The sequence below is a fragment of the Patagioenas fasciata genome, chromosome 2 (assembly GCF_037038585.1).
Source record: "Patagioenas fasciata isolate bPatFas1 chromosome 2, bPatFas1.hap1, whole genome shotgun sequence".
NCBI lineage: Eukaryota > Metazoa > Chordata > Aves > Columbiformes > Columbidae > Patagioenas > Patagioenas fasciata.
In genome coordinates this window covers 120,033,671-120,050,061 of record NC_092521.1, presented here as the reverse complement: position 1 = coordinate 120,050,061, position 16,391 = coordinate 120,033,671, and the positions used below count along the sequence as shown (strand labels likewise).

At 37.4% G+C, this 16,391-nt stretch overlaps 1 protein-coding gene across 5 annotated transcripts in view; it reads left to right on the top strand.

The window, feature by feature from the left end:
• Positions 1 to 16,391, top strand: part of BBS9 (Bardet-Biedl syndrome 9) — a 330,225-nt gene that overhangs the window by 73,054 nt on the left and 240,780 nt on the right. For all 5 annotated transcript variants that reach the window (XR_011737694.1, XM_065831489.2, XM_065831490.2 and 2 more), the window contains 3 exons: positions 6,850 to 6,990; positions 9,131 to 9,226; positions 14,560 to 14,732. Coding sequence is in view for 4 of the 5 variants with exons in the window: in XM_065831489.2 (XP_065687561.1) it covers positions 6,850 to 6,990; positions 9,131 to 9,226; positions 14,560 to 14,732 (410 nt within the window). In the remaining variant the exon portion in view is untranslated. The remainder of the gene's footprint in view (positions 1 to 6,849; positions 6,991 to 9,130; positions 9,227 to 14,559; positions 14,733 to 16,391) is intronic.

The following is a 16,391-nucleotide window of genomic DNA, read 5'->3' as shown; positions in this document are numbered from 1 at the left end:
CAGGAAAGGCAAGCCTTCGTGCAAAGCCCTGGTCAGCACTCACCTGGACCATTAGAGACATTGCTCCTTCCTCAGGTTGAGGAAAGATAAAATCCATCCAGGATGAAAGCAAATCAAGACTAAGTAGTTGGTTAGGAACACGGAGGGCCTACAGAAGAAGGCAACGGCTAGAAGAAGCAAGACAAAGCTGAGAGGGCTGCCATGACTTTCAAGGAAGATAGCAAGGATGAAGGCCAAAGGAGGAAAAGAGCTATCAAGTGCAAGCAAAGATAGGGTCAACAGCACAAAACCAGTCAAGACTTCTCCCCAAGCAGACAACCTCACCGTAAATGACAGCGCAGCAGCAAATGTCACTTGCTGCATTGGGAAGGAACGGCACAGGGACTGACAGGGCAACCTTCCAAACCTATCTGATTGATGGCTGGCTGGATGGAAAGCCTTTTTGGCTGAATAGCAGTGGCAAGACCGAGGGCATGATGCCTTCTTGAAGAGCACTGCAGAACTCGCCATCTTCATCCCACGCGCAGACAGGCTCAGGAGCTGTAAGAAAGAGGATACAGAGTGGTTGCAAGGGGTTGCAGTGCTTTGGAGCACTCACTGGTGTCCTGACAGGCACAGGAAGGATTCTTGACCCGAAGCTCCATCAGCTCAGAGGCATTTGGGCACTCTCAGAAGTCTGAGAGATGGCTCCAGGTGGAGGGAGGATAGGATAGGACAGGATAGGGCTTGAGCAGGTCCTGGGAGGTGTGAGCAGCCTGTGGGACAAGGAGCCAGGTCTGGCTCACATGCTCAGGGAACAGCCGATCGCCAGCACTGGGGTCAGGAAGGAATTTTTTCCCCCGGGGCAGATTGGCACTGGTCCCTGGGGGTTTTTTGCCTTCCTCTGCAGCATTGAGCATGACCACTTTGCAGAGCTCCTCTGGGCCCTTTTGGCTCGGTTCCTACCTGCTGCTCAAGCACCAGGAAGATGGCCTCTCGTGCCCTGCAGCTGGGGGGAGGAAGGCTTTTTTTTCCCCCGATGTGGGACACCAAGTGTCTCTGGGGGTTTTTTGCCTTCCTCTGCAGCATTGAGCACGGCCCCTTGCCACGGCTTCTTTGGGCCATTTGGGCTGGGTGCCTGCTGCTCCACGAGGTGGCCCTAAACTTAGCTAGAGCAGCCTACCTAAACCAGCATAGAACAGCTCACCTAAACCAACCTTCAACAACTCAAAACAGCCAACCTTAAAGAACCTAAACCAATCTGCCTTAAAAAACTTCAAACAATCAGCCACAAACAACCTAAAAAGAACCTTCAACAATCTACAACAAATTACCTAAACCAACCTAAATCAAACAAAATAAACCAACCTAAACACCCTAAACCAAACCCACCTAAAACAAATGACCTAAACAATCCTACCTAAAATGGCCTAAACCAGCGTTCTTCAACCAAACTTCAGCAACCTAAACCAACCAAAATAAACCAACCAAAACACCCTAAACCAACCTACCTAAAACAAATGACCTAAACAATCCTACCTAAAACTACATAAACCAGCGTTCTTCAACCAACCTTCGGCAACTTAAATCCAAACAAATGAAATAAATCTAAACCAACCCATCTTAAACAACCTAAGCCAGCCCTTAAACAATCTCAAACTACTTAAACCCCACCTAATAAAGTATAAAACCACCTGAAACAACCAAGCTAAACTAACGACCTAGGCTAACCAACTTAAACCAACCTCAGAAATATGAAACCAAGCAACATAAACAACCTGAACAAAACCACCTAAAGCAAATGACCTAAACCAAAATAGAACTACCAAAACCAACCTAAAACAACCAAGCTAAATCAACAACACTTCAACAAACAAGCTAAAACACTCGAAAAAACCTATATGACCAAAACCCAACCAACAAACACCCTACCCCATGCAGTGCCTCACTTGGATGTGCCTGCAGTCTTGAAAGCTTGACTACCCCAGCTCCTACAAATGCACCTTGAACTTCTTTGCAGCTTCTAGAAGGGGAGCGCAACTACCGTATACCCTTGCCCCATGAATGGTACCCCTCCAACAGGGAAGGTCATCCTCTTGGAGTGACCGCCTGGCTTTGGGAAGGACACACATGGAGCAGGGAGGGAGGAAGGGGACACCTGTCTAGCCAGCCACATCAGTCCAATCAACCCTGGCCATCAACGGCGTGACAGAGGTCTCAGCCAGATTGCTCTCACATCCAAAACAACCAACTACAACCTAAAACCAACCAAAACCACCAAAAGCAAACGACCTATATGATCTCAACCGACCATCCTAAACAATCCAGCCTAAACCAACCAGCCAACCTGCAACCATCAACCCACCTACAAACAAACAAACGGACAAAATTAAACAACTAAATAAAACTAAATAAAAGAAACAAAATCCTGATCCTACTTTTCTTCTTTGTGTTTTGTGTCCTTGAAAGTGGTTTTGGAGCTAAAACCCCCCTGGCATTTCAGGGATATAGTAGTCTCATCGTTATTCAGTTCATGGTGAGCAAACAGAATAGGAAAGTTCTGCTCTGCTATGCCCGGAGTTCTGCATGACGAGCTCTGACCCAGCCCTGAGGGCTCCCTCCATCCAGGAGAGCCGCTCTCTGCAGGGCAGGGCCCAGGCCCAGCCTGGGACAGCGGCAGAGACGGGACGGGCACACACGCCTACAGCACGGCTCAGGCAGGGACTCAAGGCCCCAGGCTGAGCTGAGACACGTCCCCTGGGCCCCTGGCAGGAGACAGTGGCAGTGGGTGGGGGTCCCAGGGGAGACTGGTCCCAGCCGCTGAAGCCTGGGAGCACCCCCAGTACCCTGGCAGAACTAGACTTGCAAACATTTCCTTCCGTGCCTTCGAAATATGTGCTCACTGTAAACAATACATCTGACTACATCAATGACCCTACTGTGCATCCTCACCATACCAAGTGCAGGCTCCCTGGAGAAATCTTGGGTTTCCCCTCTCTCTTTGCACTGAAGAATCACACAGGATCACAGAATGTTAGGCATTGGAAGGGACCTTGAAAGATCATCCGGTCCAATCCCCCTGCTGGAGCAGGAGTGCCGAAATGAGGCTACGTAGGAAGATGTCCAGGCAGGTCTTGAATGTCTCCAGAGTAGGAGACTCCACAACCCCCCTGGGCAGCCTGTTCCAGTGCTCTGTCACCCTCACTGAGAAGTTTCTTCTCATATTTAAGTGGAACCTCCTGTGTTCCAGTTTGAACGCATTACCCCTTGTCCTACCATTGGTTGTCACCAAGAAGAGCCTGGCTCCATCCTTGTGACACTCACCCTTTTTATATTTGTAAACATTAATAAGGTCACCCCTCAGTTTCCTCCAAACTAAAGAGACTCAGCTCTCTCAGCCTGACGTATATTGCACTTTCTCATATGTAACAGAAATTTTGCAAGCTATTAAGTGCCTTGTGCATTGAGATTGGAAATGGAAAACACAATTATATGTTCTTTACCATATTTTGAGATCTTTTTTTTGAGTTTCAGCAAGTATTTAGGCAGCTAAATTACAGCTTTTTTGGTGCAACTGAAACAGCTATTAAGGATTTGTAGTTAATACCGTACTGTTTGGACTGAGTAGCTCTGGGAATTAAGTCACTTAACATCTCTTCATTCCAATTCTTTTTGGAAACATCTTATTCAAGGCTAAAAGGCTGCTTTCTAACTGAGAATACCAGCAGTACAAAACCTAACTGTGATTGTGGTAGATATTTGCGAAAGGTACAATTGAAAAACAAAACAAGACTGGAAAGTTAGTTAGGTTATGTATAGGAAGACTAAAAAGAGAGAAGGGTAATGTTACAAAGTAATTGTGTATATGTGTTGAAAAAATACAGTCCGTGTAGAAGATATTTCACTAACTTAAAAAATATATATTGAAAACAAATTCCCTCATGTTTTGGGGAGGGGGTAAAAGTTGCTTGTCATAGATTTAGAGAGAACTGAAAGGGTGTTTTCAGTTTTGCTGTTTTCCTAAACAAATGTATACATATTTGAGTCTTGCTTTTCAATACGTATGCTCTTGCGAGCATACTAATTGAAGTAATAGAGTAGATAACTGTGTTAATGATTCCCTTCCCTTTCTGGTTTCTGGATATTTCAGGGGACCTTAAGGTGCCATACAGGAAACAGATGCTTGAACCATCTCAATAGAATACTATTCTTGGCAAGAATATCTATCACCATGTGGCAGATTTCTGCTATACAAAGTGATTTTTAAAATTATTAAAAAATAGAGTAAATATGTCAGTAAACTATATAAGTGTATGTAATTTGAAAGGGTGACATTCTAAAAATGAAGATTTGGAGTTTGTTTTAAGAAATTTCTACTCAAGATGAAAACTTGATGTTGAAGAGAGTATTGTGGAGCACAGTAAACAGACAGAATTATCTGGGACAAAATTTACTTGGGTTACTGTGAGTTGCACTGGATTAGTTAAGTTTAGGGACATCAATACCAGAAAAAGTATAAATTATCTTAATATTTCATATCCTAAATCAGAGATCTGAGCTTTAATGTTTTTAATTACGTACATACATATATATATATATGTATATAATTAAGATGGATGAATGAGCAATTTGGAAGGAAAATCTTCAGTGCATATAACTGTTTTATTACTTTTATCAGATAAGTGCATAGTATGCCTTTAAATAGTAGTAACTTATGCGATAATGTTACAAAATTTCTGTTATGTCTCAATTAGAAGAGGATCTGAAATGTTATCACATTTTTTCTTTATTACAGTGCTAAAACTGTATATTGTGCAATGTATCACAAATCTAGATAGAGATGTATTGCTAGGTGTAACACCAAAGCACTGAGGAAGTTCTGGCTTCCACACATTGCTACTGCTTTGTGTTTCTTTACTACCATTTAAAATTCTGAAATATTCTGAAAACATTTCCCAGCAAGAGTTTTTCACTGTAGTGACAGATTTTGTTGGAGCTTTTTGGTTTGCTTCTAAAATATAGTTGTTTTGGGCTCATGAGCTACAAATCTCCCCTGCCCTCTCCCAAAGTCAGATACTATTTGATTTAGTTTTTATTTGAACTTTATCTGAAACATTGAAAAGTTATGTTTATGATAAGGCAGACTGGGAACAGACTATCTAGGAAAAGCTGGTTTGAAACAAGAAGAAAAACATCTTGGTTTAAATAAGAATATTTCAAAATATTTTTGGCTAGTTTTGTCACTAATTTTTTCCTGTTGACAAGTCTTCATGTTTAAGTGCAATAATGAGATGTTTGTGTTTCGTTGTCATCAAGAAAATATTTTAATTTTCTCATCAGATGATGAAGATACGGTTGAGTGAATCATTCGGAAAGGTCGTGGGTTTATTGTCAAGCATTTTTTCAGGAATTTTCCTTGGAACCCAGAGATATCCTAGTTTTTAGGACCTGTCCTCAAAATGGGCTTTCTGCTTGTTTTACAGTGATTTTGTCTTTTTACAAGCTGCTGCAGAGTAGTTACTTGAAGGCATTATCTGCCAGCCAAAAGGGCTAATGAATTGACAATGAGAGGGATGAATCTGAGCCTTCTAGTAACGTTTTCCCCCTGATATGAGTATCAGAAATAATTTTTCATTTGAAGGGATCCGCCAAGCAACAAAGTTGTGAGCAAAAAAGGTTGCTTGGATCACTGTTGAATGGTTGAGATCTATTTTTATACTAACCTGCCAAGCTTACATGACTGATAACTTTTCATGACTTCTCTGTCTCCATACAATCCATGACAGTAACTTACTCTATTCTCTCTAAAAATGTACTTTGTTAAATTCTGCTGAGGTGAGTGTTGGGGTTAGTGTTTGATTTTCATGGATTATTTGGGAGAGAATGAGTGATTGCTGCTATGACATTAATACTGTCCTCAGTGAGATGAGTATTGGTGCCTGTAGTGATGTCTGTATTCAAACAAAACAAAGTTTCCCTGTTAGTTGCTTCCTCAGAAAATTCTCCTCAAAAACCCCGTAATCTGGCTGCCCAACTCTGCAAGAACTTTGTATTTCAGAGCAACTAGCCCTTTTACCTTTCACATAAAACATACTGGGCAATTTCTGACATGCCAGCAATTTTAAACAATGTTTCTATTTGAGCAAATATTGTACGCATTCTACTGAACATATTTCCTAAATGTTAGTGTTAAAACTTCCTCTTTCCTCTTGCACCATTCTGATAAAATTGCTTATTATATTAAATCCCAGTACCAAAGGTAGTATGCAGTTTGTTCTACAGTTCTGTTTTATTATGATGCAATGAGTTGAAAGATAAAATTTCACATACCTTTGGGTAATAATCTCTGTTAGATACAGTTTTTTCTAAGCCAAACCCTCATGGATTATATGAAGGTTGCATAGATGTTATTTAAGGGTATAAAAAAAGAGTAAAAATAAAAGTGTTCTTCTTAAAAAGGATTTAGTTTGTGATATTCCTGATGAAAACGTACATGCTTCAATTTTGTTTAAAAGTATCAGGAGTAATCACACAAGTATAGTCTATATTAAAGTAGAATTGTTTGTCTAGTACTAAATGAAATGTTGATCTTTATTGCATGGTAATTGGTGTAAATACAGGTATGTAGTGGATTTGGCTAGTAACTCTTGCTTTCCCATTCAGTTGAAAAGGTAATTAAAAATATTCAAATGTAAAGTTATTTTAGGTAGAAAATGGAACAAAAATCTAGAGTTTTATGTAGTTTTTGTTTTAATATATTTCTCACTTGTGTTAAAAGTATCTTGTTATACCTCTTTGAGGACAGCAGTATGAAGTATCTTGTATTCAGGAGATGCATACAAAAGATGAATCTCTGTTCTTTTGTTTTAGGAGTACTGAGTGTTGCACAGTGTAACTTCAGGCTGCCTTTGCGGTTAGTTTGCTTTCCAGCTCAGCCTTCAAAAGCAGCAAACCACAAGCTAACGATTGATACCAATAAACCTCCCATCAGTTTTCTCACCATTTTTCCAGGTAAGTCTTTGATTTTATCTATAATAGGTGATGTGTCAGTAACTTCAACAGGAATTGCTTGTCTGTCCAAAGTACTGAAGTACTTAACAAAGCTAATGTTAAAATGTTTAAAAAGGATATTTAAAAAGAAATGATAGCATAATATTTCAATAATAGTCCATCTGGGCTAGTATATCTGTCTCTGGCAATACTGCAGATTTCTTTACACAGGGGACATGATATAGATCAAATGTTGATGTATCCAGAAAATCATTTTACATAAAATCACATCAGTGGTGTTGTAATTGGGAAAACAGATAAGCAGGGCAAAGAAAAAGTGTTAAATCTTGTATATAAGAGGTACGGTTACTTTGGAGGAAGATTTGTGGAGTTCTTGATATATCATTCTGGAGCTGATCTTATTTAATAGTTTCATTAGCTTTCTTGGACTAAAAAGAAGGTGTACTTAGATGCACAAACCTGATCTACATTTTATAGTCAGGAGAATATTAAAATAGTATGAAAGATGATTAAGGTGCAATTTAGGACCAGAAAAAGAAGAATGAATTTGGGTACTATAAAGTGTAATGCTATCAAAATAATTTCTGCTGTAATTATGTACTCATAATTGGCAAGAGATTGAGGAGGTGAAAGTTACCACAGGAATACTCTGTGGTACAATGTGATACAATCATAAGCAAACAAAAAAGAACTGAGTATGCATTAGACAAAATGTTGCCACACAGGAAACTAATATCATGTTACTGTGCATCAGCACACTGAGTGCTCATTGATGGTATTAAATAAAAGTTAATTCAAGCTCAAAAGTGTAGAAAAAGTCTATGAACATTATCTAGGGATTTGAGGAGGAGAATTAAAATAAACGGAATCATTTAGCTTAATAAAGCACAGGCAAAAAAATGGAATACAGTTGCCTTCAGTAAATATTTTGTGTCTGTATAATTGATCTAGATGATCTTATTAGCACAAGAAGAAATGAATAAACAGGGCTATAAGTGATTGTGAGTAAGCTCAGTCTGGCAGTGATTAAGTTTCTGAACTTCAGAGGCCGAATGTTCTGGAACAGTTTTCTGAAAGCTGTACAGGCCAACAACTTTTTAAGGTGGAGCTGCATCTCTTTTTTGAAATGCTTTTGTAGTACATTTGTCTGAGAGCGGTGGAGTGGGCATGATTATATTTTTTTGATAGTATGATTTTCTTCACTTTGAGAGTAAATATGTAATTCCTCTCAAATGTGTGTGCTATGTAATACTTACTTGAAACAGATAATTTTTTTTTCCAAAGTTCTACATTTTTGGGTTTTAATCATAGGGTTCCATTATGGCTAAGCAGTAATAAACTTATGGATTTCTGCTTAGACATACTTTTGGAATAGAGCATTATTATTAGTAGTATTTTTTTTAACCTAGGGATGCGTTGTTGAAAATGTAGCACAAAGCATAGGCCTAATGTGTTCCAGAAGATATTAAAATCTGATTTCTGTTCATCCCACTTTTATGATATGATCTGTGAAGGAACTTTAGATTCTTGGAGTAATCAATAAAAGTTACGTCTCTTCTGCTCCCCATTTTGCCTTATTTTTAGAGGAAGTTTGGGAGGAGAGGTGACATGCAGTAGTTTGTAAAATACAGTACTCTAAAATTGAACCTTTTAAGCTGATATCATTCACTACATGGGATGAAAAGAATGATGGATTTGCATGGACTTTGCAGAGTAGCTAGTTTTAGCAAGCTAGGTGTTGTGCTGTGTGCTGAAAACTGAAAACAGAGGGTGCTTAAACATTTTCATTCTAATTTCTACATTATTTTTGCATAAATATCTGAATTAAAGCTGACCTTGCATTTGGTAAAAGGTGGTTGTCTTTGGGGTATACACTAATCAGAATTCTTTTTAGATGGTAGAGACTGAACCTCAAAGAAATCTGCAGTGTGTTGCTCAGCTTCCACTTGTGAATGGAGGGAGGGTACACCCAACTACTGCTGATGTTGTTAACTTCTGAGCCTTAAGAAGAGAAGCAGTCTCATCAGATTGCCTTTCCTAAATTACTCATGCAAAGGTTGATGTGCTCCTGGGTGTGGCTTGAGGTTTGTTGAGTAGTGGTGTCAAACTATAGAAAACCATATTTAATTTTCTTTTTCAGACTTTGTTGATCCATCTGGGGATGACCAGGCAAATGCTCTGGGATTTCAGTTTTTAACTGGTTCAAAAACTACTCTTCTTGCTTCAAAAACATCACGTAAGTGCTATTAGTATACATATAAAAGCAGCCTCATAATCAGTTAATATACGTAAAGAATGAGAATATGGATCATGAAAGAAGGATAATCACTGTGTGAGAACTAACACAGGAGTTTCAAAGTGTTAATCAACTGATTCTTATCCTTTTCGAAGTATCCAATTACATTACTGGTGAAGGCACAACATTTTATAACAAAACAAAACATCATACTCATAATATAGTACACTACAGTGACAATTCTCTGAAGAAACTGGATTTTCTTTAGGTTTTTAGCGTTTTTTTTTTTCCTTCATGAGTTAACATTGTCATTATAATAATAGAAAAAGCCCTATTTTCCTCAAAGGTATTTCAGCACCTGTGTTTAGTAGTAGTAATCTACTGGAAATTTGGAAGGAATTAAAAAGCAGGTTTCTAACTCTGCACTGACTTTCAGTAATCCTTGACTTCAGTTAGGCATCGTCTAGACCCTACTTGCTTGCTTCCCTACACCTAAGTAAATGCCTGTCTGTATCTTTAGATGCCAGTATGCCTTTCTAAGTACAGGGTTATGGATTCAATATCCTTCCTATTATGTTTACAGAATGTATGAACATGCGTGTAGATATACTGTTACCTGGTCCAGTTTCTGTTGTATAGGGCAGTTAGTGAAGTAGTCATGTTCCAACCACCTGTGAGTTTGAGCTCTTTAAAAAAGATCGGTTCTCTTCAGTTTGGAGAGTTTATGATCTTGCCCTGTACAACTACTTCACTTGCTAAACCCTTTCTTGGCATGTGCATTGGAACCAGACCAATTCAATTGTGTTTACCATTTTCCATGCCAGCAGGGCACAAAGTCTTCTTTTAACACAACAGACTAACAAATTGAAAAACTAGAGTACCTATTGTGCATTGCATAGAGTTCAAATGGAACACTGTGTGAATGCTTTATGAAAACTGTTTTAACTGAGAAATCAGAACCTAGTTTGTTGATGTGAAATTCTTTCAACACAAAAATAATCTGCCTCACTGCTTTCAAAAATCAGTATTCATGATGGGTTATATAAATATTGGTGGCGTCAGCTGTGGGCTATGAGATAATATTTAATATCTTTTCTAATGTAATCAAATGTGTTAAAAACAGAAACCATCTGGAGAGTAAATTTCATTGTACCAAGATTCACTTTACATTTCTAAGGTTCAAATTTATTTGTATTGCTTTGTGTACACATTGTTTGCATTGCTTTGTGTACACATTATTTGCATGCTGTTTTATTGTTAGTTTGTTTTTAATATGTGTTTAAATAGTAGATCTTGAACAGTTTAAACTAACTAGACATGCAATGATAGATTCTAAAAGCTAAAGAATTTATAGGATTTATAATTAACTTTTTTCTGGATTACATTTTAAATCTTTCACTTGGACTTTGTTTTGCATAGTTGCTAAATTTGATGCTGAGCAAGGGACAAATTTGTGTCTGTGTAATGAATGTATTTTAGCTTCTAGTGAGGCTATAACTTTTAATTCCCCCACCCCAGACCCTCAAGCTTTTCCTCTCAGGTTTGTTTATTCACTAGCTAGGAATGACACTTGCAGTCTTATTATAAACTTTCCCACACTGCTTTACTTGTGAAGTTCACTTTACAAAGGAGATTCAAAATATCTGTTTCTCTTGGTGTGACTACTCATTTCTTGTGCCTGGGAATCCTTACTTTAGAAAACAAACAAGTTGTGTGATGCCACCTTCTATGTTAGCAGCCTGTTTCCAGCATCCTCTTCATGCGTTGGATTGGGTTGGTTACAGAATTTCTTAGGAGGGGGTTGCTTATTTGAAATGTTACCTAAGTAAAACCTATTTGGAAAAAATGTAATAGAGTATCCATAATACAAAAGCATTGTTTGGTAGAATTTCAAGATACTAAAATGGTTGTACTTGAGTGGACAGATCTTATATGGAACTAATGAATGCAGATCAAATTATGTCCTTATTCTGCTATATAACTTATATTTTGTAAAAGTGCTTAAGTAACATTATAATTGTGGAATTGTTCTTCAAAAAGGAAATTGTATGTGTTGGTAAATAGTGACTGGCAGTAATGGTGTTTCAGAAACATAAAAAAGTTCAGTGGGACTCATCAACCTTTATTTCTGTTTTTCCATGAAAGGAGTTAATCTTTGACAGTTGAAGAAGACAACTTTTTCTATATCACTTATCAAATGGACCTTGAGTTCTGAATGGGAAGAACTACATGTAGGAATGAAAGTCTACACGTTATAGTTGGGTTTTACTGCTGAAGGTGCAAATATGAATGATACCTGTTTTCACATGTGTTTTTAATTGTATTAGCTAATCCATTTTGAACAGTGTAGTCATTGAAGATGTTACTTCAGACTGTCAAGAGGACTGTTGCGAAGGAACCCATCCTGATGTTCATTTTGACAGTTAACACATATTAAAAAGAAGCTCGCCCAATGTAGGTTAAAACTTTAAGGTGTTTTTTTTTCCCCTGAAATGTTTTAAGACATTCTTTTAATCATAGTATCAAGAAGACTTAACTTCTAATTGTGGCTGTTTGGATTTTTTTTTGTTTGTTTAGGTTTTTTCTTTGTTTGAGTTTTGGTTTTTTTGTTTTTCTTCTTTGTGGGTTTTTTGGGGGCTTTTTTGTTTGATTGTTTGTTGTTTTTTTCTGTTGATACGGGCTTCCTAGCTGAGAAGTGGACTGAATCGTCTAGACTTCCTTCAGAGAACCTACTGGCAGGGTAACCATACAGGTTGTGATGGTTGAACAACCTGTTGTAGTGTTAAAAGCCTTTGTAACCCTTGGTGTGGTTTAACCCCAGCCAACAACTAAGCACTACACAGTCACTCACTCACTACCCCGCAGTGGGACGAGGGAGAGAATTGGCAGGGTAAAAGTGAGAAAACTTGTGGGTTGAGATAAAAACAGTTTCATAGGTAAAGCAAAGCAAGGGATTCTTTCACTACTTCCCATTGGCAGGCAGGAGTTCAGCCATCTCCAAGGAAAGCCAGGCTCCATAACGTGTAACCATTACTTGGGAAGGCAAATGCCATTGCTTCCAACATCCCCTGCTTCCTTCCTCTTTCCCCAGCTTTTTTTACTGAGCATGACATCATATGGTATGGAATATCCCTTTGGTCAGTTAGGGTCAGCTGGTCCCAGCTGTGTCTCCTCCCAGCTTCTTGTGCACCTCCAGCCTGCACAGTGATGGGGTAGTCTGAGAATCGGAAAAGACCTTGACTCTGTGGAAGCAATAACTACAACATCCCTGTGGTATCAATCTGTTTTTGTCACAAATCAAAACCATAGCCCCATACTGGCTACTATGAAGAAAATCAACTCTACTCCAAACAAAACTGGCACAGTAACCTATTGGTGCTTCTCAGACTTCTTGGTTTTTGTTTGAGAATTTTCTGAAAATCTGTTCTAATTTTCTGTTACAGAGCTTATTTTAACAAAAAGCTAACACAAGTTGGTTAGCTGTTACAAAAAGCACAGGATAAGCAGCAGCACAGTTACTTCTCTATTTTTTTCATTGTATTTCTGTTTAAAGCATGTGTTTAGTACAACTACAGATTCTCAGTTTTGTAGTTTCTAAATCTAATGTGTCTTTTTTGAGAGCTGGAAGATGATGTAAAGCAAATTACTGCAATGCTCTCTACTCAGGCCATGGTAAAATTAAATTGTGTTTGTATTGACCAACAATGTATGGAAACTAAATATGCATTTTGGAGGAAATTAGTTTTATCCTTTTTAAACCATTAATGTATTAGATATGTCAGTTATCAATGGACTGACTGTTAATTTGGCTTGAAAACATCTGAGCTAATTTCCCTCAAGGAAAAAATCACTTAAGGCAAAGTATGGCGATACATCCAACTAAGTCCAGCCATTACATTGTGAGTGTTTAAAAAATGGATATTAGGTTAAATGTTATCTTTAGCAGATGGTGTTCTTTTCTTTAACAGGCATGATTTTAAATAAAACTTGCTTCTTTCCTGTTACACTGTAAATAGAATTTGTCATTTGCTTTTCAGTGAAATACGTAACCTGGGAATGATGCCAGTGCTAATGTCAAACAATCTTGAATTACTAATGTTGAGAAAATTTTAAATAAGTACATTCAAGTTCTAAAGAATTCTGTTTAATTTGATTTACTGTTAACGTTGTTCACAAGGGCAAAAAAAGAATTATTTTATGTCAAACTCCAGCAACTCTTTTTCCTCACAGCTGCATTTTTATCTGTCATTTTGCATAAGGTATTGGTAGATGAGTAGTGAAAAGAAATAAGGAACTGTTGTTTGAAAGTGTTTATCTGGGAAAAAAAAGCCTACTATGATTTTCTATAATGTTTTCCTCTCAACATTTACTTGTTTCTGATTTCCTGGAAACAGAAGAGAATATTGTATAAATGTGGACTAGAAACAGCAGAAATAAAATGTCATCCCACTAGCTTGATAGTTTGAAATTCACTAAACTGTGATGAATTAAATGAATTTGCTGGGACAGAAAATGCTGGCTATAACATGATTTGTTTTTTTCACTTAAGTTTATATAAAGACTTCCATTTCTACACTAAGCCTATTTTACAGAGCCATAGTGTGTGGATGAATAAAAATCACCATCTACTAATATTAGCTGTATCTGGAGTGACACACAACACTATCATATCTGGATGTTTTTGTTATCTGTAAGTAGTTAGAGTAATACTTTTCCTACTAGAAGGCAGGAAGTGACTAGAAAGTGACAGTGTAATAAAAATTATATTGAGTGTATTATCTCTAAGAACTCAATAGCTGTTTCCAAGACATTCAAGACTTTAGGTGGATTGGAGTTGGTTTGTTGTCACTGTTATCAGATGCTTAGGGTGTTGTGCTTCTGTCATGGTCCAAAGTGAATTGAGCCTTTTTCTGCCTCCAACCCTCAGAAAAGCTCGTTAAGGTTGTGTTATGGCAGAGAATTGCAGACAGCCTGTTGTTATGACTTGATATCATCTAGTAATTCTCTTGTTTCCTTGTTATGGTAGTTCTTGTTTTTTATTCCGCATATTTATTCCGCACATACTCTGAAGTAAGTAATCCTGAAGCAACAAATACCCTCCTTTTGTGCTACAAAATCGCTTGTTAAAGTTAGAAAGTATTTAGGACCGAAATCAATAAAATACAAGTATTTATTTAACACTAGTGAACATATATCTCTTACGCAAATCTCATATACACTTTGGATACAGTTAGCAAGTTAAATTTGTGTCTTATCTAAACTATGGTGTGTAGAGAATGCATGTGGCTTTGCACGTGTGTTTATTAGTCATGTATTTGTTCTTGTTTACAAAGAACGATATAGGATCCAGAGTGATCAGTTAGAGGACCTTTGGCTGATAACAAAAGAGCTCATACTTCGACTGGAAGAACATTTCAAGAAGCAAAACTGCAAAGATTTTGCATGTACCTTTTCTGGTTCAATTCCCCTGCAAGAGTATTTTGAACTAATTGATCAACATTTTGAGGTATGATACATCAATTGTATATCATTAATATTTTGCTAGTTTGTATGTTAGTACTAATATTAATCAGATTATAACTATAGCTATCACAGGCATTTGGCTTTCAGAAAATAGAAAGTTGCAACTAAGATGGTGCTGTAAAAAAATATAATTTAGTTTTTAACATATGGAGTGTGCCTTGCCTCTGAAACAGCCCTTGTGATACGCAGAGCGCAAGTACCTAGTGTGCAGTCTGCAAACGATACAAATTATGGTACTAGTATTTACCCTTCTGCTCACTGCTTATACAGAAGCCATGGGTTCTTCATTCACTAACGTTAATTGTAAAATTGTTTCTACAATTTGTCCTTAGTTTTAGGCTATTTTACTCTTCTATTCATTATAATGAAGCCAGAAGCAGTTTTTCTTTCTATATCATCATGGTGAATACGTTTAAAGTCCCTTCAGATTTAAAAAAAAAAATGCCCGCCCTTGTAGAAGTAGCATTGGAAGCTCAAGAAAGCTTACCAGACCAGCTATAAAATAAATGTAATTCCTTTTTCCTGTTTAGTCGTGCAGATGACAATTAAAAATGTCCAGTAGTACAGCCAGCTTGTAGAAATAGCTAAAAAAATACATGTGCTCCTTCCCTCCTCTACTATATAGTGAAAGAGAGAATAGCTATTTGAAAATTCCTATTAAACTTGTGTAATGGGCAAAAGCAACAACACATATATCTAAGAGTGAGAAATACTATTGGATATTCTTCCGTGCTGCCAAATTTTCTGTGAGGTGGAGCCACCACCACATAGGAAGATGCAAGTTTTATTTGGGATATTTTATATTTATATATTTATATTTTAGCTGGGATTTTTTTAAAGTGTAAGCCTACATCCAGGTCTGTCTCCCAAACTCATGGGTAGTTATTCTGTTAGTCTTTCAACTTATTTGAAATTCAAAAAGTTTAGGGATTTCTTTTAGTGACTGGTATTGTAGAAATACCTTAAACATAGGCTTCATTAGATTGTGTCACAAGCTTAAATACATTGAAGTTTAAAATGTTGGTGTGATTGCTGGAATGATAATTTAGGATCTAATTATGTTGTAGCTGGCTAGTTTGAAGTTTCTGAAATTTTACGATAATTGTATGCTCTAAAAAGTATCAAATGGTCTGTCAAGGAGATCCATATGCTCCCATCCCTGTTAGTTTCAACACACTATTTTTTGATGGCTTGGGAGAATATTGCCTGAGATGTCCCTTTTTTCCTCCTAGTTTCAAAAAAGCAGCATAGTGTTTCTCTTTTTCTTAGCTTCCCTGAAATGTCTTTCATAACCACGTACTGTCAGAATGGTATGTTTACTTATTTTTAAATAGAATATGTTTTGTAAACCTAGGAAACTTCTTTTTTCTGCTCATTTTGGGGACCTTTAAAATGGATGTGTCATAATACTCACATCTGGAAAGCTGTGTGTTTTGATGTGTCTTCTGATAACTTCTGCTAGCTGCAGCATGTCAGCTGTTCAGAGGAGTCACAGCTTTTTGAAAGACTTATTTAGTGATTGTTGTGTTAGAGATGTGTGCTGGAAAATGGTAAGGTAATTAAAAGATAAAATAGAATTCTTATTACGTGGGCATTTGATGTACAGTGTTGTTTGAAGTTTCATGAACAATTCAAGGAAGTT